Here is a 23900-nt window from a genome sequence, read left to right on the forward strand (position 1 = left end):
TCAGGTTTGTCCCAGCAGAGGTGCAACAGAGATGGCTCCCTGATGCTTTTTGCAGCTGAGTTTGCTCAGGGCACTTCCAAAACCAGCTTGTGTTTGGAAGACAGAGGGGAAGCCTAAAGAAGAAGAGGCCTTCTGATAAAACACAAGTCTAAGTGGAGGCAGGTTAATCCAGGCCTAATTTCTAGGGTTTACACTTTTGTAATCCTTTTGATCCCCGGACCTCCACCTGCTTTGTGGGACTAATCTGTCCCAGCAGCTGAGCTCTGATCTCACAATTTAATTTCACGACTATCCTGGATGTCCGCTCGCTTTGCCGGACGGGCCGGGGGAGCTGAAGAAAAGGAGTTTAAGAACAACAGCAAAAGAAGTTTAAACTCCATCCAGCGCGTCCCGTTCCGGCAGCCCCCGCTCAGGGACCCCCGGCCCGGGGGCTCCGGGACCCTTTCGGGTGCGATGGGGAGGGGACCGGCGGGGCCGGGCCGGGGCAGCGGGGCCGTCCCTGGCCGGGGGGGAGGCGGGGCCGGGCCGGGCCGGGGGAGGCCCCGCGGCGCCGGGGGAGGCGCAGGGCGGCGGCGGCGGAGGCAGCCGGGACGTGCACGGTACCGGGACCCGGGGGGGGACGGGGGGCAGTGGGGCGCTCCCGGGGCTTGCACCCGGTCAGTGCTTCGGGGGTGGGGGTGGGTTGCAGCGGTCCCCGCCCCGGGGGCCGCCACGTCCTCCCCTCTCGGGGGTCCCGCCGGGACCCGGAGCTCAGTCCCGCTCCGGAGCGGGGAACCGACACGGTCGTTGCGGGCGGGGGGAGGTTGGGGAGCCCCAGCCCGGCTCTCTGGTTGCTCCATGGGGCAGCGACGGCTCCAGGCCCCGAGGGCCGAGGGAGCCCAGAGGCCGTCCAGGGGCTGGCGGGGGGGGGGGGGGCTCGACACCCCGGGGCAGCTCTCTGCGGGGCTCCGGTGGGCTCCGCTCAGCGCCCGGTGGCTGGGAATGAAGGTGCTGCCACTGTGATGGCAGCATGGGGCCATCTCCATCCCCTACAGCAGGGGACGAGGTGGCCTAGAGCCCACGTTCCCTCCAACAGCCATCACCGCTGCGAGCGGGTCCCACTGGGACCCCCAGGACCCCCATTTGCAGGGAGCCGAGGAGAGGGAGCATGGGCAGGCCCACAGTGGCTCCAGTGGGCCAAGAGCGGCTTGTGCTGAGCTCCCTGGCCAGCTTTGGCCAAGGACAGATGTGCGGAGAGCCCCGTCGCATCTAAAAGTGTCACGCTCTTGTCACGCTCGCTGTGGTGAAACGAGGGGCGTCTGGCACCCCTGGTCAGCACCAAGCAGGGAGGTGATGCTCTGCTTTTGTCCCTCAGATGTTGGCAGGGTGATGCCAGCTTGATCGTGGTTGTCTGCCGGCAGAGGGAGAGGTTTTTGGCAGTGTTTGTGGGCCAGGCCGTCTCAACAGGTTGCCCGAAGAGGAAGGGCGAGCTGGTGGGGCTGTGACAGGCGAACATGGGAGCAGGGGTGGACGGAGCATCTCCTGCAGCCGTTCTCAGCACCCAGCTGCAACCAGCATCGTCTGTGGGTTTGGGGTTGGTCCTGCCCCTCACTGGGTGCCCACAGGGACAGGCTGAAGCTGGGATGCCCAAGGGTGAGGTCGGCTCTGCGGGATGCAGGGAGAGGAGATGGGGGAGGACAGCATTGCCAGCCAGGCTGAAGTGTGGGGGTCACCTGCTTATTTTGCCTGCAAATGCTGAAATAATGGGGGCCCCTGATGTTATCAAAGGGAAATTATGGCTGTTCTTCAGCTTGGTGGTCTGGCTGGAGGGTGAGGATGCCCCAGTTAGCCTGGGGGCAGCTGGGCTGCAACTGTGCCCACCTGAAGGGATGAGGGCAGCTCTGGGAGCACAGCGGAGGGTTTGTCTCGGACCGGGTGATAACTGCAGCCTGCCCTGGTGTGTAGGGGATGAGAGAGCAAGTGAAGAGGAGGAAACTGCCTGCTTCCAGCTTCTGACCAATAACCTCCATCGATTAGTGTCTAATAGAAACACAATGGCTCTTTCCAATGGGAGGTGGGCAGCTGCCTCCTCTCACATCACGAGATGCGAGATAAGGGCTGGCATTTTTTTCTCCTGTAATCGATGCTCTGTTTTGAGATGCTTGGAAATAACCTCACAAGGAAGTTCCTTGTTGTAGAGCAGCACAACAGCGTGCAAACAGCATCGGGCAGGGCAGCGGGGGCTCTGCGGCGCGCCGTGGGAGGTGATGCAAAACAAGCGGCACCACCGTTAAGCAACTTCCCGTCAGCAGGGCCCATCCACGCTGCCTGGCCGGCCACGTCTGAACGAAGTGTCACGCTCTTCTCATGCTCGCTGTGGTGAAACAAGGGAGATTTGGCATCCTTGGTCAGCCCCGAGCGGGGAGGTGATGCTCTGCTTTTGTCCCTCAGGCACTGGCAGGGTGATGCCAGCTTGATACAGAGCCATGTCCAGGTACCTGAAGCACTTCACCGTGGTGGGGGATGACCCTGTGCAGTGGAGCAACGACTACCAGAAATGGGAGGAGGAGGAGGAGGAGAATGGGGAGAAGCAGCTGGATTCAGAGATCAAGGTGGAGCCCACCAGGAGCCATGTCTCATTCCAGGACATGATGAAAAAGCTCTTCAGCTCCCACAGGTTTCAGGTGAGGCAGAATAAACCCAGGCTGAAGGGAAATGAGGGCGAAACTTTGCCAAAGCCATCTGTGATAGCAGAGCCGATGTAGGACAGAGCTCGTGACTGCTCGCTGCTCCTGCGAGAGTGGCTGCTGCCTCTGAGCTGGGCTTGTCCTGTCAGAAATGAGCCGCTCTGCAGCAGGTGCAGGTGTTTCCTGAGCGGCGACAAGCCTCAGTGCACGCTCGTCACGGTGCCGGCAGAGGCACGTGCTCTCCCCTGGCTCAAGCTCCCCGAACCCACCCCCCCCCCTCACCCCCACCCCCCAAGGAGTGGGAAATGGCTGTGTTTGGTGGGGAGCCAGGTGGTTTCATGTGCACGAGACTTTGTAGAAATAACCCACTGACCAGGGGCTGCAGGAGTGGGGGTCCTGGGTGGGAGCAACAGAAAACTCCATGAAACACAACCAGCCAAATCGGGGACGTGGGGCGTTGGGGCACGTTTAGCTGAAGGCCGCATCGGCTCCTCTTGTCGATCTGTCCGTGCTGGGAGGGGACTCATGTCAGTTCTTCTCCTCCAACAGATCCTGGTTGTCTGTTTGGTAATCCTGGATGCCTTGCTGGTTCTTGGGGAATTGCTTATGGACTTGAAAATCATCCATCCAGACAAACATAATATAACCCCAAAGGTAAAATGCAGGGAAATGTCAACATGAACGGTGATATCCCTCTCTTTTGGTGGTTCAAAGATCACTAAATAGGATGACTGGGCAAGGCAGGACCTGGACCTTCAGCTTTGGTGAGCCGGCAGTCACAGGCACACAGATGAAGGTCTTGCAGGGACTCGTGTGACAGCCCTGCAGTGTGCGGGGCCAACCTGGCTTGGCTCATGCTGGTCCATGCAGCAGCCTCATGCTTCCTTAGGCTGCAGAAGAGCTGAATCACTCTAACCATCCTTCTCCGGTCATGTTCGCGCCTCCTGGTCCAGCTTACCCAAAGCCACTGGCTGCCATATGCTCGCTCTGGTTGTCCCTTAGAGCAGAATAAAAGTCCCCAGCCCTTCTCCTTGTAGAGCCAAATTGGACATGCCTTTGAGTGCTGGAGGTTTTCCAGCCTGCCCTGCTTGTGTGCACGCAGGAGGGTTTCCTGGCCCTAAACTTGTGCTGTCTTTTTCCAGGTTTTCCACTACCTCTCACTCTCCATTTTAACCATCTTTCTGGTTGAGGTGGGGTTTAAAGTCTTTGTCTACCGCCGGGAGTTCTTCCACCACAAGTTTGAAGTGCTGGACGGCATTGTTGTTGTTGTGTCGTTCATCCTTGATGTTGTCCTCATCTTCCGAGAGCACGAGTTTGAAGCTGTTGGGCTCCTGATACTCCTGCGGCTGTGGCGGGTGGCCAGGATTATCAATGGTAGGTGTGTGCGGCTGATCAAGAGCTTTCCCTGGTGCGTGGGCTGGATTTGCTGACCTTACCTGAATTATCTGGGCTCACGTCTTTGTTCCCTTCTCAAAGCCATCTGCGGGACCCTGAGGTCTTGCTCTCCAAGTGAACTCATGTAGCTTTCATTGCCCATATAGTTTTCATTCCTGGAGCGTGGCCTTAATTAGTCTGTAATTTCTTTGGAGCAGCAATAATCTGCTGCTGGTGTTGGTGCGATGCCTTGGTGATGAGGGCACAGCAGCTGGCCTGGGCTAGCAGAGATGCCCAGACCTCAGCATTGGCATGTTCCCCTAAAAACAACCTGTAACCTGTTCTTGCATCCCTCCCTCCTGGAAGGGGATGGCTCACATCTTAAGTTTGTGCTGTAGGATCCTTTTGGCAATGTTTTAAGAGGGGAGCAGGGTAAAACCCTGCCTTCCTGAATCTACTTCTATAGCAGAGTAGGTTTTACTGCTCTGACGTTCTGCTGTGACTCTGTCATCCCCTCCAGGGATGCCACAGGGAATGTCCTGATCTCACTCTGGATCTTTCTTGCTTGGATTCAAAGGGCTCACTGTAAAAAGAGGAATATAAAGTTCCCCAAATCAGGCTTTACTGACTCTGCTGTTGTAACTGTAAGTTGTTGCAAATAAATGTAACTTCAGACACTTCTCAGGGAAGGAACTTTGGGATTCAAAAAAATGTGGTAATGGGATTATCCCCAATTACTGCATGAAACCTCAGCCCAGGTACTGTCTTGTGCCTGTGAGCGCTCTGTGTACTTGATACAGCTCTACGTCTTTTAGTTGGAATGAAAGGAAAGGATGGCTGGGGCTGTGTCTGTCACCTGCAGCCCCCCGCTTCTGTTTTGACAGGGAGAGTGTGCCTGATTGGCGGCAGTGGCCGGGAAGAGGGAAGATGAGAGCAGCTTGTGGCTCTTTAGTTTGAAGTGAAAGTCAGAGAGAAACCAGATTCCTGTGCAGCTGCATGAGCCACAGACACCTTGGGTCTACAGCAGAAACACAGTATTGCATTTATAAGAAAATCCCCTTACCTTTGGGTGCTCCTGGTTTTCCCTCCAAGCTTTTCGCCATGCCTGCCCCAAGCTCGGGGTGTTGCGTGTTGAAGCCTAGGCATGCTTCACTGCCTTCAGTCACTGTTGATTGATAGGGACTGGGTCACAGGCAGGTGGGGACTGTTTGATGTTATCAATGCAAATAAGCAGCATTGGTGCTTTGTCTTCAGATAAATGAACCCCAAAACCCCAAGCCTGCTGCCTGTAGCACAAGAAACACAGGCACGCATTGGTGCCTGCCTTTGTGCATGTTGTTCTGTTAGCAGCCAGAGGAGAGCTCTGTCAGGTAGGAAGAACGTGATGTTCTTGATGCTCTTACCAAGCTATTCCACTTTCCCCCCAGAAAAGGGTGGGAAGAAAATGCCTTTACTGTGGGGGCTGAGTTCACATGTAATAACCTAACAATATTTCAGTAGAGAAGTGACAGCTCTGCTGCAAGGAGAAACTGTGTGCCCTTACTGCAGCCATGCAAGGTGAAGCCAAAACCTTAAGGACCAGATGATGTGCCATGTCCTGCTCCAGTGTGTCAGAGCGATCGGCCCTGGGGGTGGACAAGGCTTGTGCACCAGGCTGTGCTGTGCATTGCTGTTAGAGCAAGGCTCCTGACTACATGAAACTGGCTAAAATGCAGACCCTTCTGACAACAAAGCTGCCAGTTACATCCCCCCTGAGGTTCTGCCAAGGGAGTGAATTCAAATTCAGGGTTTGAGTGACAGCCTGACTGATTAATTCAGCTCAGAGGCCAGACTGCCTCTTCCCAGCAGAGTATTGGTATCTGAATCCCTAGGGTGGCTACTTTAAAACCCTCCTCATTAAGAAAAGCACTTGGGAAGGGTGGTTTGAAGATGACAGGACCAGAGTTTGAGAGGAACATGTTTAACTCCTTGAATACAGACCCCATGTACTGTTAACCTCCTGCTAGTGGCTGTTTTACATTGTAAACTGAATCCACTGTGAATTGTTTCACAGGAATAATTTTATCGGTAAAGACCCGCTCTGAACAACAAGTGTCCAAGCTAAAGCAAGCAAACCTGAAACTTGCAACAAAGGTTGAACAACTGGAACACAGCTGTGTAGAGAAGGTAATTAAACACTTTTCACTTAAGCAAGGTTTGCCCACTGGCTGCTCCCCAGGACAAGCTGGCCTGGGATCCTTTTGCAAGGATGCCACTGTCAGCTTGGTTTCTTCATCAGAAAGCTGTGTGGTAAGCTGGGCTGAAGAACCACAGCCTTGCCTGTTCTGCCTGTATTTCCCTTAGCTGCTTGCTGCAAAGGGATGATGGCTACCTCTGTCCTACTTACTTTAGCCAGGTTGTCCTGTCTTACTGCAGCATGAGATATGTTTCAGCAGTGGGAAAATCTGTGGGAACCTGGGAAACTATTTTAAGGTAAGAGCTATATTAATGATTTGACTTTTGTATCTAACAGGAGCAAGAAATTGAGAGGCTTAACAAGATATTAAAACAGCATGGACTTGTCAGCGAGCAAAAATAGGAGGCCAGTTTTCTGAGGTGGGGAAGTCTGCCCTGCAGAGTGCAGTGTTGAAATCTACCAGTTTAACCTGAAAGGTTTTCTTGTCTCTTTGCTTTCTCTTGTATAGTGTTGTCTATAAACATTTTTCTATTTGACCACACTTTGATTAGATCTTGGGATTGCAAAAATAGTTTTTGCTGGAAAATTAATCATGCGTACTCCCTGGAAACAGTGATTTCATAAGACCTGTCTTATACAGTTGTACAGTCAAAACTACAAAATAATTTAATAAAGACACATCTTCACAAGCTATACAATCCCTGGAAGTACCACTTATTTTAAATAATTTCATTTTTCTGTGATAATGTTCTTTGTTTGCAACATATTGTAGAAACTTGCAGTACAAATGATAAGAACCCAGCCTGAAGAGGTCTTTTCTTCTCTACAAGCTGACTGTTCATCATTAGTATATCTCTTCTTTGCCAACCATTCTTTTCATAGTGTTGGTAGTTTCCTCATTTCTGTTGCTGCTTGTGCCACTTTGTTATTTATATAACATTCATTTCAAAAATGCCAACATACTGCTCCTTTAGTTGACAATCAAATCAGCACCAAAATAGAGGCAAACGTGCTATCTTACGTCAAACAATGCCTTGTTCTCAACATCAGATTTGAGTTCAGATACTGCATTCTCTCATCTCTTCTTCCATTTTAAGTGTTCATTTGCAGACTGCTGGGCTATAAAGTTCTTTGTTTCCACAGCTCATAAATCAACACATTAAAGAATTAGAATATATAAGAACAGCTGTAGGTGAGTGGACTGCTGGGAACAGTTAGACTCCAGAAAAGCCATTAGAAAGCATATTCTAAAGGACCAGGCTGGTGTTTGAGCACAACGTGAACTCTCAGGTACTAGTAGGTCCCTGTGGAGAGACTATTTTATAGCGGAAGAGTAAGATTCAATAAGTGGGAATTTTGAAAGGTGTTGACTGTAGCAGGCATCTCCAATTGATTTCAGCCAGAGTCAGCTGGAAGGGTCATTGAGCTTTTCTGAAAGCATCACTTAACTGTTCGGATTTTTAAAGAATGGTAATTAATTAGTGGTTTAGGAAGAATAGCTAGAAATAGGTGGCTTATTCATCTATGAAAACAGATAAAGCAGAGGCCTTATCTAATAGCACATGATTACTTTAATTAACAATTTAGCTCTGCTTTTCACAGAATAATGAAACCTAGTTTCCTATGGAGCTGTACTGTGTCCCTGTGCTCTTCCCTTCCCTTTCTGCCTCCACACTGCTAGGCAGACAGCTCAGACTAGTGCTAGTTTAGAGCATCCAATGTGCTGGAAGGCTGGTGGCTGTACATGTGCTGACTGACCGGCTAGAGCCACCATCAACTTCATGCTGCAAACTTTTTTTCCTCTCAGCAGAGGCATAATTGGGAACTTTCCAATTAATGTGGGCTTTTTCTGCCCTAAAGCTTTTGAGAACCCTCACATGGGCTTATGCTTTCTCTCTTGGCCAATTCTAACCCAGTGTGTCTACAATTTGGAAGAAACTGATGGCCCATCACAGTGACTGGATAAACCTCACTTTGTTAGGAAATGGACTAAAAATCAGAGAAAGTAGAAATATGCCTTTTTTTTTTTTTTAATGCATACTTACCTTAGACAAATGGAAAGAAAAAATCAAAGGGTAACTTGGCATTAATGGTGGGCCAAGCTTTATAGCCTGGCTCTGCAGGTGAAGAAATATCAGTGAAAACAACAGAACTTATTATAGGAATAGTCCTTTCTCTTCCCAAGGGAAGCTGCAATGAAAATACAAATGGTCATTAGCTTCAGTCTTCAGTTTGTATGACTACTTTGTTTGGACTGGGTTATATTTTCAACTGTTATTTGTAGTAAGGTGTTGGGGTTTTTGGTTTTTTTCATATACAGTTTTACATTTCTTTTCATGAATGATGTATAGATTTTTACTGAAGTGTGTTTTGGCAAGCAGCCCACAGTTGTGTTTGAGTTGGAAAAGAAACTGTTGTGTGCAATACATTCTAATATGAAGTGTTACCTTTATCTAAAGAGATTAACTGGGTCACTGTCGCACAGCTGATACCTAAGCAAAACAAACCATTTTTTTTAATCTTAAATCCTATAATTTGATTACATACCTGCTTTGCTGTGGCGGTAGTGACTGTTGCTGTAACATTCACTATTCTGGCTTGTGGATTGGCTAGGGATCCATATTTAGTCCACTTCACTTCTATTTCAAGAGATACTGGTATTTGGCATGAGCCCTGAAAAGTGTTATAAATTCTCTCATTGTCTGACTGTACAAGAGTGACCACATTAATTATTCATCTTATTAAACTGGCAGAATGCCCCCAGAAAGCTCACTCCAGGTGGTTATCAGAACAACTGTGCCATGCCTGCGCCCTGGACTGCAGCCTGTGCAGGCAGCACAGGTGCTTGCAGCCTTGGCTCAGGCCTGTCCCTGCAGTTTCTCCATAGCTGACAAACCGACTCTGTAACTGCACTTCAGGCAGGACTTTGGCTCTTAGTGATAGCGCTGAGCTGGCTCTTTTTAGTAGGAAGACTTATTTCAGCAATACTGCTGGGACAGTAGAAAATCCTCCTTAACTCTGCCAGGGCAGAATTTTGAAGCCTACAATCTTAATTATTTTTAGGTACTGTCAGGTTTCTGGTTACAAAAATAATTCACTGTTTAGTTGCAAAAACATGCAAGAAACCTATATACAAGCTGTCATTGAGGGGGTGCTGTCATTCAGCATGTGCCAAGCAGCACCGCCTACCACCAATAGCAGGGACTGCACTGCATCAGGAAGAGAAGGGCTAGTCAGAAGTTGTGAATAAATGTGTTGTTTGGCTCGTGATTTCTGTGCTTTAAAGGATTCTTGCTATCTTACTCACCTGGTGTAAAAGGACCAAGTAGAAACACTGATTCTGTTACTTCACTCTTTCAACCTTACCAGTTGCATGCTTCATTCCATCTAAAGAGCAAGAGACTAAATTGTGGCTAGAACTGGGTGGGTTTGTACCTAACGTGTTGTCCTGATCCATAACTGAGATGCCTGGATACCAGCCTGATTAAAAGTAAATTCTGTCCTCACAGCAAGAGTGAAAACCCTTGGGTTTTAATATTCCAGGAGGACTTTCCTCCAGTTTGTTTCTGAATTTTTTTTCCCTATAGGTATAGGAAGCCTAAGCTGATGCTGCAGTACAGGTACAGATCTTGGGAGAGAGGACAGTGAGAGTGAAGAGAGTGGTGGTAGTGGTGTAACTTTCACCTGTTCTGAGGTGTGGAGGTGAGTTATTGGCACCCAGTCGAGCACATCCTGGGCTTGAGAATTTCCAAATGAGGCCACATATTCAGGAAAGCTTTGTCCCTTCAGTAAATCTAGGAGGGTCTGAGTCAAGGGCTGGCATTTCATATCTGCTGTAATTCTTCCAGGGGGGAAAAAAAAAAAAAAAAAGAGTTAAAGCAAAATCCATTGGTTTGGCACAGTAATAATTTCTCCTTCCTCTCATGCACTGTTCAAGCCTTCTGGCTACCGTTGCTAATGTACACATTCTTTTCAAGAGAAAGACCATTTTTAATTAAATGACATTTTTAATAATTAAACTCTCCATTCCCAATACTCCTACAGCTGTGTAAATGTCCCAGGACCTGAACAGATCCTAATGGAAAGGGTTGTCAGAGGGTTAAAAGCACTAAAAAAAAATCCTCTTACCGTAACTTACAGCCTGATATCATGTTATAACCAAATAATATTGGGGTTCTGGTTCCCTGTGCTGCCAGACAATCCTGGTTGGACGTACTTTGCAGAATGGTAAGTTGACTGTATTTGTTAGTATTCTGAATGATGCCAGATGTAACACACAGTTAAAGGAAAGTTCAATGCTTGATGTATATCATGAAGAAAGAATCCTTAATCATATCCTTAAAACATATCTGAAAATGCTATAATAGCTTAAGACTGTGAAGAAGCACTAGAGTGTACAATGAAGGTCTAAATCTACCTCACTAAAAAGTCCCAGGAGATTGCAGTCAGGACCAAGTCACTCACTACTTCTAAAATGTAGCCAAAAAAGTACACTTTTACTTTTGGTAAAGAACAGATATATTTTATAGATGTCCATGCTAGAAAGTGTTTATGAAGATGGACCAGAACAAGTGCTGCAAACAAAATTTCAACAGGGAAAGGATATCCTTGTGGCCGGAAGCCTGCTCTTATGGGCAGTCCAACAACGTAACCAGGATTACCACTGAGAGGAACTGGCTTTGTATTTACCTACAATGCAGATGTACAGTATTAGTTAATATCCTGCACTGAAATAGTTGGAAAACACAGAAGTATTTCACCTATTTTAGGATTAACTGCCTTAAACAATGATAGTAATTAAGGCTGCTCTGTAAGATTATAACAGCTCTCTAACAGAGCTGGCTTTGCTTTCACTGGATACACAGTCACAAGGTGACTCTTCTAAATGTGAAAAACAGACTTTGGAGACCTTTATTGCCCAGTTCTGAAAAGCTGCCTCATTTGTGTATCCAGGGCAAGTTACATTTTACCTTGCTGCTAACAATTGTTCTGATTCAAGTTTAATAAGTTTTGTAATTAAATGTCTTTCAACAAGTCATCCGTAACATCTCTAGCAGTTACCTGAGTAAAGCTGATTTCAAAGCTCTGCTGTATTGAAAGTACTTCTTTGTTAATTGCCCCCAAGACAAAAGAAGCAGCTGATTCTATTATTTCTCCTGCATCTGTGTATGTAATGTGATAACTCACCTGAAAATTAAACATTTTAGATATTAGAACAAATACATAAGAGTATGAAACTAGAAAAATGGAATTTAAAACTACGTAAGGATTGTTTTCTTTCTTCTTTCCTTGAGAAACACTCAACTACATGGTAGAGATACACTATATCCTCTATAGGCGCAAGCCTCTTCAAAACTGACTTCTTAATCTAAGCATAAGCCCAATGTTCATCTATTTAAGATGGAAAGATGAGATGATGTGTACTGTGTATTCTTCTGTCTCTACCACCACTGTGCATGAAGTCATCTTCTCCCAAGCATAATGTAGATTCTAAACTCATGTTATTGTCTGTTATGTCATATATACACAGTACTAATAGAAAAGGATTTTATCCTGTCTCCATGTTATGTTGCATATAGTTATTATTCTGTTGCAAAACATTCTCTTTTATCCCAAAGTCAGTTCTTCTCCTGTTGCATTTACTTTGGAGATGTCACAATATATGGAAATTGTGCAAGGCCTTTCTCACATCTTTGCAACTTGTGAATCAGAAGTGATTTGATGCATACAGGCTTTCCATCAAACATGAGGAGGAAAAGAAGTCATACCTACCCCAAGAACTATATTTATACACAGTTCATCCAAAATCAAAGGGAGCCTGAGGACATCGCTACCATTAAGTAAAGTCCGCATTCCATTCAGAGACTGGACAACTATGGACTGGACAGTAATGTTAACCTGAAAAACAAATTCATATCATTTCTGAATATTGTCTGTAATTATTTTTGGCTTTTTCTGTATCATCATATTTGTGACTGTTCAGGGTTCTGTTCCACAGGGAGAGCAGTCAATAATCCTCTGAACAACGGCTATGTTAGGTGTATTGCTGAAGTTCAACAAAAAGTTCTATTTTTAAGTAACTACAGTTAGCTAAGAGAGTCTGGAGTTGGGGGGGGGGAATGCGTCAGGCTTAAATGTTTGCAGGTAGCCTATTATCTTGGAGTTGCTCAGTATCATTACCAATAGAAAATTACAGAAATTTTTAAATTTAAAGATTAAGGATGAAGTCCCTGTTCTGATGAAGTCAGTGAAAAACTCCCACTGACTGTAACTGAGTAATAATCTTGCCCCCAGCTGTTCCAACTAAGTTAGAAGGATACTTACCATCTGACTTGATTTGGGCACCTAAAGAAGAATAAAAGAACAAATTCAAACAGCAGCAAAGGTATGACCTATTACAAGTAGCAGTTAAGTAAAGCAGTTAAAGCTTAACTGCTTTGCCTATTTAACTCTAGCATTACAGTAATTTTTTCATTGTGGAAGTGATTGAATATACACTACAGTATCCAGGTAGTGTGAAAATAGTAGGCAAAAGTCTTATAGTCCAATCCTCTTCTTCCCCTGACAGTAACTGGAAAATTTCTTAGTGACTTCCATCAGTTTTCCATCAGGCCTAGCTTAGGCTACGTTCCCAATAAATATACAGTAGATTCAATAAGTAGTAGATGAATCTAGTGTCTCACTTGGACACTCTATTTGCAACTCAGAACTAAGAAACACTGAAAAAGATTACTCGCATTAGAAAAGTGGCCTGAAAACGGCATCTCAGTTTGGCATGACTGTTGCTGTGCATCATAGTGTTTGACCTATTGAGGGCATCAGAGAACATTGTTCCTATTGCAGATCCATGCAAAACCACTTGTAACTATTCATAGTCTGCCAGTTTAGGAAGTCTGCCAGGCTGTTTGTACCCAAAGATATGAAGAGCTTTTGTTGTCCCGTTCTGATGGTAATGAGTCCACAATTTCATCGTCTCTAAACAAAGAAATGAGACGCAAGTATCCCTCTTGTTATATAGCACGTGGATAGGCACAGTTGCCCCACTGGAAAATTTTCCACCAAATTTTCATGGAAAGGCAGAAATGTCAGACCAAGGTCATCACTCAGACCTGCAAAATACTCACATAGAGCACCATTTTGTCTAAAGTTTTATTTTTGTGACTTCCCAATGAGTGTTTGATTGACATCTTTGGGAAGGAACCAAAAATTGGACTCTGAGCATGATGCAAGTTCTGCAGAATTATGACAAGATACAGAGGCCAGTCTGCCCACCTAATGACATGGCAGAGAACACATTCCTATGAGCTGCAGGCCTGAAAGTGGTGCAGGTAAAGTCTGTCACATGCTGTCACTTATTTATAGCAGCATCCTGAGGTACAGCTCAGCCATCAAAATCAGCTGTATGAATAAAAGTGCTTGTAAAGATTAGACTCGTCCTTCAAGGAAGCACAATGTTTCTGACTAGGGTAGAGGGAACAATCACCACTCCTAAAATTCTATTTATCTGTGACTGGGGTGATGGATTGTTTCTGAAGGTCACTGGCAGACAGCACTCCAGCCTTGCTGCTACCTCTCACTGATTCATCTTCCCACCAGCCAGGGAGGCAAGCACGAGCAGGCAGCAGCGCATTGCTTTGGCAGCTACACAGTACACGCCAACTGTGGTGTGAAGCATCACGTTATGACTATCTTGGTAGGGGGTTCCAAGCATCCCCAATGGTCCTTGGCTTTGCTGGACAGAGCAGGGTAGAGAGCAGATATTAACTGCAACAATTACCAAGACCTTCATATCACTCAAACTGCCCAGCCTGGCAGTGAGTATGGGCTCATAATGATGGGGTTTTCCTGAAGGAACTGCTGTACTAGTCCTCTTCCCCCGGGCTCCCAGCAAGCCTCCCTGGGCTGATGTGTTTTGCTATTTCTTTTGCCAGCAGCTCCACCTGCTGGCACCAGAAAGGCTCCCTGCTCCGCCCTGTGACCATCGTGTCCCCAATACCAAGTCACTTTTCTATTGTCACATCCCATTTTCAGCTCCCTTTGGGAGGGGGAACTTCCTACAGACCATCTCTAGCATCTACTCAGCCTTCTCCAGTTCTTGCATCTGATCCTTCCTGAACGTCCAATGTACTTTGGACAGAAATCTGACCTCTCCTAAACTGGGCCATTGTAATTGGCAAGCAGCACACGGGTAATGTGTAATGTACTGTTCTAGCGAGGAAGGGGAATTCATTTTTTAATTAAAAAATATTCAGCTGCTTGAAGCCTGTCCTGAGGCATGCTTTTTCTTTTCTGGTTCTGCAGCTGCCAAGAACTCTAATTCCAGGTGCACACGGAAACACTCTAAGCCCTTCTGAGACAGAGTTCTCTCCACCTCTTCCACAGTGGAATGATCAAAAGCTAACATCTGTGAGGAATCCTTTGCTGATTTCAATGAGGTCCTCAAAGATCAAGAGAATGATCCCACCTGTGAGAATATGAACTACTTAATGGGTTTTTCTTCACTGTAGATAGCTTTGGAATCTGTGAGGACACTGGAAGGGGTCTTTAAGCAGTCAGTCATTGATGAGTACTAATTAAATTAATTTAAATAATTATATAAATTAAAAACATTTTAATGGGGGAGAGTATGGTGTTTCTTGATGACCTTCAGCTTCTGGAAGGAACTATCAGGTTAAGGTATTATGTATTTAAGTTTCAATTTTGCATGCGTGATTTCTTTGTCTTCCTCGCTATCTGTAAAGGGGATTTATTTATACATAAGACATCATCCTCCAGTTCAAAAAGGAATGAAAAAGTAATCTTAGCTGTGAAAAATAACCACAGACTGGATTTGGTAATAGGCTGGATACAAACAAATTTGCTCTCGGTGGGGTAAAAGGTCATGCTCATTGAGGAGTGTAAGGAAGGCTTAGCATGCATGTGCAATGCCTCACTATTAAAAACTGAGGCTTGTAAGAAAGGTATATATGCAGAGGATTAAACCTTAGAGGTTCTTCTTTAAACACAAAGGTTTACCAGATCTTTAAACCCCAGACTTCTTAGAATTATGCAGTCTTGTAATAGGCTTCTTGGAAAAGCTTGAACATGCACAAAAGCATAAAACTGCTACCATTACAGTAAGCGCTAGCTCAGTGACACAAGCTTGTCTCTTCAAGACCATTATTTTTGTTGACTAAGCAGAGAATAGTAAATGCTTCTGTTACGGAAGCTTGAAGTAAAAACATTTCCAAAGGTTTTCTGTATAAAAGTCTGTTGCATAGGGAGATATTTTTTTCCCAACCCACAATTCAAAAATCCAAATAAAACACCATATCCTTTAGTAAACAGAAGTTGCTTAATTCTGGAGATGCAAAAAGATACCTCATATCAATGGTCAGCTATATGACTGTTTCAAATCATACTTACTGCTAAAATGCTAGAGTTGATATAGAACAGCATGCTAACTGCTTGAATGTTGCCACATTTTTCCACACTTACTGATCTAGTGCATTTTGTAGCCTGGTTTACTAAAAACCCTGGAAAAAAGTCACAAAGTATTACCAAATGAAATTAAAGAGTAATTATGAAAAGCAGAAATAAAAAACAACATAAAAACCTCAAGTAAAAGCAAAGCAGAAGTAAACAGTTTCTCTTGCAGATAAGGTTTTACGTGAGCTATAAAGAATGATACTTTCTTAGATTCTCCAAAACCTCTATAAGACAAAACATTACTTCTTAACAATAGAAGCTTAATAAAAGCTAGAAGATTTATGATTTCGTTTTTTGAGATCTCAGAAGATATTTTTTTTCTTTCACAAGAGACTTCCCTTTTCCTATGGTCATCACCATGATTGTTATTATACCATATTTAGAAATAACAGTGAGTTTTCAAAAATGGAGGTGTGTGTATTTGGTTGTGGCTTCTTTTTGGTTTGTTTTTTTGTTTGTTTTTTTTTTCTTCCCTCCCCCTCTGCAGATTTTCAGGAAACTGTGTGAAAGGTTAAAATGTAGGGCTCAAGCCTGCAAGTCTCACTTGACTTGCATTCAGGCTGTGAAAGGAACCTCATTATACCAGAGGGACATCTTACAAAGGTTGCCCAGTTAGGTCTTGCTTTGCCTCTTCCCTCATGGTGCCACCATTATACTATTTTATTAAATCAATTATGCCAAATAGGATGTCTTATTGTTGGATAAACAAACCACTAACAAGACTCTCCAGGATTTACATATCTAACTTCCAATGTTTAATATAGATGCAATGCAAATTCCAATCTATGTCTAAAAAAACCCCAGAGAAACAGAAGCTATTTGAAAAACATTTGTTCATGAATCTTCATCTGATTCTGCATTTGTATGTGTGCCAATTTACTGACTGATTAAGCTCAAGTCAGAGCAGAATACTCTACAGCAAATAAATTGGAATTCAAATGCATTTTCTAACCTGCAGGATTCGCATCAGAGCACCAAGAGGAGACAACAGGACTAGGTAGTCTTAGAAATGCATCCACTGTCTGTATAGGAACACCATACTGCCAAATAAAACAACGTATTCAAGTATATAGGTGTGTTTCAGTTCATGGAAAATTTTAAAGCATTTGTATTATTAACAATAAATCTGAATAAAAGAAGTACTTATTTCCACTATCTCTGTCAATACTGTGTACTACTTTGTGCATCAATTCTTAAGCCACTGCTAACAGCTCTATGTTTACAATTGCAAAACAGTTACTTATTTTTCAAAGTACTTAAATCTAGTTCACTTTTTAAGTAAGCTAACACAAAATGCTACACCACTTGTTTTTACATTTCTGTATTTAAAGACCAAAATAAAGTTTGTCTTTTCCAGAAGAACTGCATTTTTTTTAAAAGCAGATGCAAACAATGCTCACTTGTGCTTTTATGGAACAATCTAATACTAATTGAATCAGAAAATTATTTACCTTGTATCTGTAAGTTTCATTTGCATCAGAAGGATTTGGAGCATCTGTGTTCATATTCCAGCTGTCAGGCTCAGCACTGAAGGAAGGATTTCCAAACTGTTTAAGCAACTGATCAAAATTTTCGGAAGCAGGCATTTCAGGGGAACTGAAGGACAGTGCTTGTTTATCTGTCAAAACATTTTAAAGAATGAGATAACTTCTAGGATAAACGAAACAGAAACAGTATTTAGTAACAGTTTTTCCATCTGGAGCTGTTGAATATTCAGTTACAGAAAAATATCAATGCAACTTTTATTTAAGAAAAGCTTTCTCTTTTCTTTAAGAAAAAAGCTACGCAGTATCTTAATTCATCATTTCACCCAGATCCATGAAAGCACAAACTTAAAATTAAGGAAAGAGGTAAGTCCCTTCCTTTCAAAATCATGTTTTCTAACAGCATATGTTCCAAAACAAAGACATGCCAATTAGTGTCTACAGTTTCCATACTAAGTATTCAGACGACTACTACACAGTCATAATTAAATTAAGAGGACATAGTACTGATCACTTCTTACTTCCCTGCAAGTCACTTCAAAGTTGGGCATAAAGGATTTGTACTACTGGTGACTATTACATAGATACAGTAACAGATTGGGAAGGAGTCAGTTTTCCATGAAACAACTTTAAATGTGATTTATTGAGGATGCTAAATTCTTTAAAAAAAAAAAAAAAATTCCCAGCAAAGACGACTAAGAGAGTAAGAGATGTTTTAATTCCATAGTTTCACAAGTGAAAAGATTACAACATACAGACTGTGAGCATACAGAATAACCAGTTTTCTGACAGGTTACTTTTAATTTTACTCTGTTTCTGGTACCTAAAGAGTTTATAAAAATAACAGCACAGTGCTTAATATTGGCAACAACTCTACTTACAATTTGTAGCATGAATGCAGAAAACACTGGGATTGACTTGGTCAATTAATTTAAATATCCTTTCTGGTGGGTCTGCTTCAACATCAAGTGAATATATAGCAGCTTTCTGACTACAAAGATGGCTGTCACCTCTGCAAACAATGATAATAAAATCAGTGATCCACTAGAAGTTAGTATTGACCATATTGTACAGTTCTCTTCATGTATTGAGGCAGCATCAAAATAGCACTAAAGAGATAACTCTTTTTAACACAATTAGTATAGTAAGTGTGCCTCCTTAGAAGGTTATATTGTTTTATGCTGTGTGCTTAGTAATAAATAAAAGAATTCTCCAACTTATTTTATCTAGCAGAGGAAACTGTGTGAGCAGCAACATGAAGAAAGATAAGAGACAGACCAGGGCAAAGGGAAGATCCTGACAATAATAATATTAGAGCTAAAATGACAGGTTGGATGGGATCCAGATGGTGTGAGACACCACAAATGGAGGGTGCACCACAGGCTATACGGGGCTCAGAAGCACTTTTATTTATACAACACAAGTGGGAAGTATGACCTTTACAGGGTAACATGATGGCATGTAGACCAGAAAAAAGGTCAGTTTCATGAATATTGGAATAATATTCACTTTGGGGGTGGGAGAGCAAGAAAAAGTCCTGCTTGAGAGGCACGTAGAAGAAATGGCATAGTGAGAAACGGGCAGGTGAAATAACCCATCCAATCTAGAAAAGTTATTTGTGCTGTGGGTTCATCAACACCAGCTCAGAACTGCAGTAGGCTGCACAGCAAATGTGCCACTTCAGAGCCTGAAGAGTACTGGTGTGTCCTACATGCTAGAAATACAAGATGATGGTCCCTGTGAAACTGGTACTTAGGCAGGGTTAAAGCAGTCAAGGACAGATATTGAAGAAGTGAAATGACTTTTAGAAATGTCTTAAGCATGGAGTTGAACTTTTCCATGAGGTGAACCATTTGTTAGTAGGATCATGTCATAAATCAAACACCCTTCCCCCATTGTTTCAGAGACCACATAGCCTCTCACATCTGATCAAACCCTTTCAGTAACTAACTGCATACATGTATATAAATCTAGATGTGTAAATGAGATTCACAATACTTGCAGTCATTGAAAATCCCATGGATTTTCATGCAAAACGAACATTTTACACAAAAGAATTTGGGGAAAGAAACACAACTTCATTTTATGCATTTCTAATTGACAAAAACAGAATAGTCACCTGAGACAATTGAACTGTCACTCAGGAAGGCGCTGATTAGACCTTTCTGATATATATTAATATCTATAAATGGGTAGCAGTAGTCATTGTGTGCAAGAACAATAAGAAACCACAGTCTGGGATGACTGCTAATTCAAATTTCAAAGCACCAAGAACAACCCCCAGTGTTCAGACTGGCATAATTTATGCAGAAGGTAGGTTGAAGAGCTGTACTTACTGTTCTGAGAAGTCACCAAGAGATTTTTTACATTACAATTTTGAAGTGAGCTTTCTTAACTCCTTTTTGAGAAGATAAAATTGGGTGAAGGTGTTTTCAGATAAACTAAATAGCAAAGAAACAACTATTGGCATTACTTTATTGATTTAATGTTACATTTTACTGTTTGTAGATTGACAGACTGGCAGTGAGGCAGCAGGTTGGGATGCTGACTTGTAAAACTTAGGATCAGAACGATGCTCACACTACTTCATTAAACCCTGAATTGATCAAGTTTCTACCTGACATCATAAACCATAATGAAAGAGGTTACTGATAAATTGCTGATGACCTACGGAGGTGGCCAGATGGTCCCATGGTATCAGCTTTCTTAACTTACAGACACCGCATTATATTGATGAAAGCCTGAAAGTGCGTTATTCTTCCCCGAACAGAAAGCATCGCCACCTAAGAGCCCATAGACCGTAGCACAGTGAAAGAGGAGAAAAGCAAGGTGCACGAGTTCAGAAAAGAGGGAGTAAGTGAATAAGAAACTGGGATGGGAGGCCACTTTGCTGTTCTGCCTGGTTGGGACCAAAAGTTTACAGGCCTAGTGCAGGCAGGACTGGTGAAAGCGTAGGCAGGAGTTAGGAGGGGAGGGAGGAGGGGGGTTAGGAATTGGTAAGAGGAGAGGATAGAGCCCTCACAAATGCATGCAGCAAGTAAAACAGGATTTTTTATTTCATATAGCTATTTATCCACTTACGTGACAATAGGAACTGAGCATGTAGTGAAGAGACTGAAATCTGCTGCACTGCAGTCAGGGTCACAGCAGCAATTTACATCACACTGTGCCACCAACAGATCACAAACACACAGTTTGGCAACTGGAGGAGAGATTTAAATTAGAATTAGAATTGGAACTTTGCACATTACAGCATGTTCCCTAACACTTTCATTTTTCACTCCGCCTTATTTTTGACAATGGTCAAAAGTCTATATCCAAATTAATGTATGCTTTTTTTTTTTAAAATCATTTTTAAAAGTCATCTTTTCTGCTACTTAGCAAATCTAATTGGAACACAATAAAAAAACCAAGGGCATGCTAAAATCTGATTATGTGTTCCCTGTGAAATCAAAAAAAAGCAACTTGATTTAATAGGAATTTTGAAGGTATGAAAATATACTCAGCTCTGCAGAGGGGAAAAAAAAAAAAGATACAAACAAGGTATGCTTATGGGCTTGTTCACCTTATTTGGGACAAAAAAAAAAAAAGAAACATTGTGATAGAGCAGTGAGATGCAAGTTTACAAGTATTGAGCACGTCCCAGGGTCCAGTAATGTATTTTCCTGATGTACCAACATAATCACAGTTGACTTCTTTGAAATTGTTTTTTCTCCCTGTCTTTAGATACTGTGAAATACTGTAATAATACAGAAAGTAATTGCTAGCAATACTGTAAACTGTCTTGATAAAATACATTTGGCAACTCCTTAAAGCATTCTTAGTTTTTCAAGTTTATAAATTGAAAGAACAGATATTACTCTACTGAACTGTTTTTAAGAATTGCTGTTCTGTAATAAATCTAGAGTCAAATATAGTACAGAATGAAGAAAATTAAGACCACTGCTCCATAGGCAAGACATTCAAAGAATACTTATTTTCATAACTAGCACTTCTTTTATTTCAACTTGAGTGTTGCCCATTTCTCTATGGCCTCCTGGATGTTCTCTGACCACCTGAACAGTATCCAGCTATTTCCTGGAATCTCTGAAGTTCTGACTGTTCTGTTGGCTGAGTTTAGCACTGGAATCCTTAACTCACCTTGTAAACAAGAGAAGTTTAAACATGGATGATTAGATTGCAAGGTTACGTCTCCAAGATCAGGGATTTAAGTCTCTTTTTCCTAAGGAGGTATGCACTGGGATTAATTTGGCAAGTAATCTAGGGAAGCTGAACCGATGGCAACAACACTAGGAAAACAAAAGTTAAATAAAAGCATACCTGCCAATTAGAAGACAGTGGGAAACACCTTCTGATAGCACAGTAACAAAAGTTTGTGATGTATATTGCCATAGCACCACTATATATTCGCAGAGCCAAGGCCGAGTTTGGAGTCTCGGGGCAAACTGTGTGCGCAGCCAGCTCAGGGTGTAAGTGGAGATCTCCAAGCACGTACAGGGTGAGCCTGGGTCTCCTCTGCAAGGCCAGGCTCTGCCCTGTGGGCTCAGAGGAGGGTGCTGGGTGGGCAGGAGAGCCTGCCCTCCCTCAGCACCAACTCACAGGACTATGTGTGCTAGGATCAGCATGCCCAGTACCCAAAGGCCGTATAGGGCTTGATGGGCCTGCCTTCCTGAGAAGGCTCCAAGCCTTGGCTGAAGTGGGGTGCTGCTAGAGAGGGGTGCTCAGAGCAGCTCTGCAGCACAGCCCTGGTAAATCCCCAGGGAGAAGCAGGGCAGCTGCCCCGCAGGTTTGTCCTAGCCCTGGGCGGCTGCAATGGGAGCTGGAGGAGGGCCAAGGTCCCAGTGACGACCAGAAGCCTGAGAGAAGCCTTGAGTGGGGCTTCCCTTGGCCCGGGAAGAGCTGCCGGTGCCCCGCAGCCGCAGCCCCCGCCCCGCAGCGTCCCACCGGGCACCCACCGTCCGTGACCGGGGCCGGCCCGCTACGGGTCCGCGCCCGGGCGGCAGCGCGGATCTCCGGTGGCGCCGCGGGACTCGCCGCGCTAGCTGCGAGCTCCACACTCGGCTCTGCTGCTGCTCCGGGCAGGAGGAGGAAGAAAACAGCTCCGAGCCTCAGCGCCGCCGCCATAGCCGCCGCTCCCGGGCCGCCCGTAGCAACGGCGCGGTTACTAGGGAGCGCGGAGCATCACGGGAAAGGCGTGTTCCTCCCCGAGGCATCACGGGAAACAAGGGTGTCCGCGGCCGCGAGGCATGACGGGAAGGAGGTGGTGCACCCTGGCGCCATGTTGGGCGGCGAGGGGAGGTCGGTCCCTGGCGAGGCAGCGTTGCGGCCGTGTCTAGCTATCATTTCCCGCCACCCTCGGCCTCCCTCAGTGCAGGGAGACTTGGGGTGAGGCCACACGCTGGGCCTTTGGCTGGACGTGGCCTCCTGAGAGGCTGCCCCACTTGCCTCATGGCTGCTATCATGGTCGTCTCGGGCGTCAGCTTGTACCACCCAGCCCCTTTAGAAGCAGCCCAGCACGGCGGTGATCTGGGCATCAGTAGCCCCTCAGTACCAAGCCAAGGGCACTAGGTCAAGGTTTAAGGTGTAAGAAGCAACCTAAGTGTAAGCTGCGTGTGGGGTTTGGGCAAAAATGCTATTGGAAGGCTGTAGGCAAATGACATATGTGGGGAATGGCCCCTTGTGAGCTATAAAATCCTATGTTTAGCATATTTTTGCAACTTTGTTCCTAGTAATCTGCTTTTCTTCAACTAATTTTGAAAGTCTTACTGATTTTTTTCTCCTCTTCAAAATGCCATGGGTCCTTAATGCTCAGTGCGTGTAATCCTTAATTGATTTTGTTAGTAATCTTGCAATATATACAGGTATTTTTATACTAATTTGCAAAACTGACCTAGAGAGTGACTAAATTATCATGGTTCCTTATAGTTATCTTACAAATGTTAACATCCAGGCTTCAGTTCCAACCAAGAGACGACTTTTTAAAATTGAAGTTTGTGTTCTGCATTATCTGATCAAAAGCAACTTTACAACGTTTGTTCCTGCATCAAACTGACAAGTACGTTGTTAGACAGCACTTCTTATTTTCTGACCAGGTTCATTCTTATCATCTTGAAGGGAAGCTGACAAAAGCTTTAAGACCACAAGAGGCCACGTTCTTTTTTTACATTTAATACACTTGACTGCCTTCCATGCCAGTCACAACATCTGAACGGCACAACTTCACACCGGCATGCAAATTTAGTACATTGGAGATGTTCCAGCTTCTGTTGAAAACTGAAATAATTCCACAGTGCACACAGCGTCTTTGTCACTTCTTCACACTGCCTTCTGCTGCACGAGAGCCAATTATTCACAAGGGTGTTGAGTTACACAAGACAATTGTCTGCCTCACGCAGTACAAGGCCACCAAGTTCATTTGAGATTATCAAAGAGCTGGTAACTTAGGATGGATTTGAAATAGCTCCATATTGCGTGGTAAAGTCCTGGAGTCATCCTTTGCCTTGGAAAGACCTTGTTCTTCTAAGGACACAGTGACGTGAAGGTGAGAATCCAGTGTATTCCATTTTCCCTCAGACCTCTGTGTGCCTTATGTGCAATAATAGTCTCACCTGGGTCTCCATTCTGCATTCCTTCTGTTAGAACAAATGTAACCCGAAGTTACTGTATTTGCCTTTTTCCTTGGGGGAGAATGAACTGATGTGTTTAGTCTCTTTGTTTCTTTGCTGTTTCTGA

The 23900-nt window shown here is 44.3% G+C and overlaps 2 protein-coding genes across 4 annotated transcripts; one reads left to right on the plus strand and one right to left on the minus strand.

Annotated features, from left to right (window-relative positions):
* The first annotated feature begins 300 nt into the window (after positions 1–300).
* On the plus strand, positions 301–6826 carry HVCN1 (hydrogen voltage gated channel 1). 2 transcript variants are annotated; one of them, XM_049805999.1, is made up of 6 exons: positions 301–448; positions 2431–2663; positions 3216–3320; positions 3809–4040; positions 6094–6206; positions 6553–6826. In XM_049805999.1, exons 2-6 carry the CDS (start codon positions 2466–2468, stop codon positions 6616–6618), a joined length of 714 nt encoding a protein of 237 aa, XP_049661956.1. In that variant the 5' UTR covers positions 301–448; positions 2431–2465; the 3' UTR covers positions 6619–6826. The 2 variants fall into 2 exon arrangements, with proteins under 2 accessions (XP_049661956.1, XP_049661957.1); XM_049806000.1 differs by lacking the exon at positions 301–448 and adding an exon at positions 529–599.
* A 30-nt stretch (positions 6827–6856) lies between these two features.
* TCTN1 (tectonic family member 1) lies at positions 6857–22343 on the minus strand. Of its 2 annotated transcripts, none has more exons than XM_049805998.1 (15): positions 22124–22343; positions 20250–20370; positions 18050–18180; positions 17136–17302; positions 16637–16724; positions 15622–15731; positions 12541–12561; positions 11989–12114; positions 11278–11403; positions 10821–10905; positions 10345–10483; positions 9901–10057; positions 8764–8889; positions 8262–8406; positions 6857–7531 (listed from the first exon to the last, which is right to left on the minus strand). In XM_049805998.1, exons 1-14 carry the CDS (start codon positions 22290–22292, stop codon positions 8263–8265), a joined length of 1710 nt encoding a protein of 569 aa, XP_049661955.1. In that variant the 5' UTR covers positions 22293–22343; the 3' UTR covers positions 6857–7531; position 8262. The 2 variants fall into 2 exon arrangements, with proteins under 2 accessions (XP_049661955.1, XP_049661954.1); XM_049805997.1 differs by having other exon boundaries at positions 6857–7664.
* Positions 22344–23900: the final 1557 nt, after the last annotated feature.

The sequence above is a fragment of the Accipiter gentilis genome, chromosome 7 (assembly GCF_929443795.1).
Source record: "Accipiter gentilis chromosome 7, bAccGen1.1, whole genome shotgun sequence".
NCBI lineage: Eukaryota > Metazoa > Chordata > Aves > Accipitriformes > Accipitridae > Astur > Astur gentilis.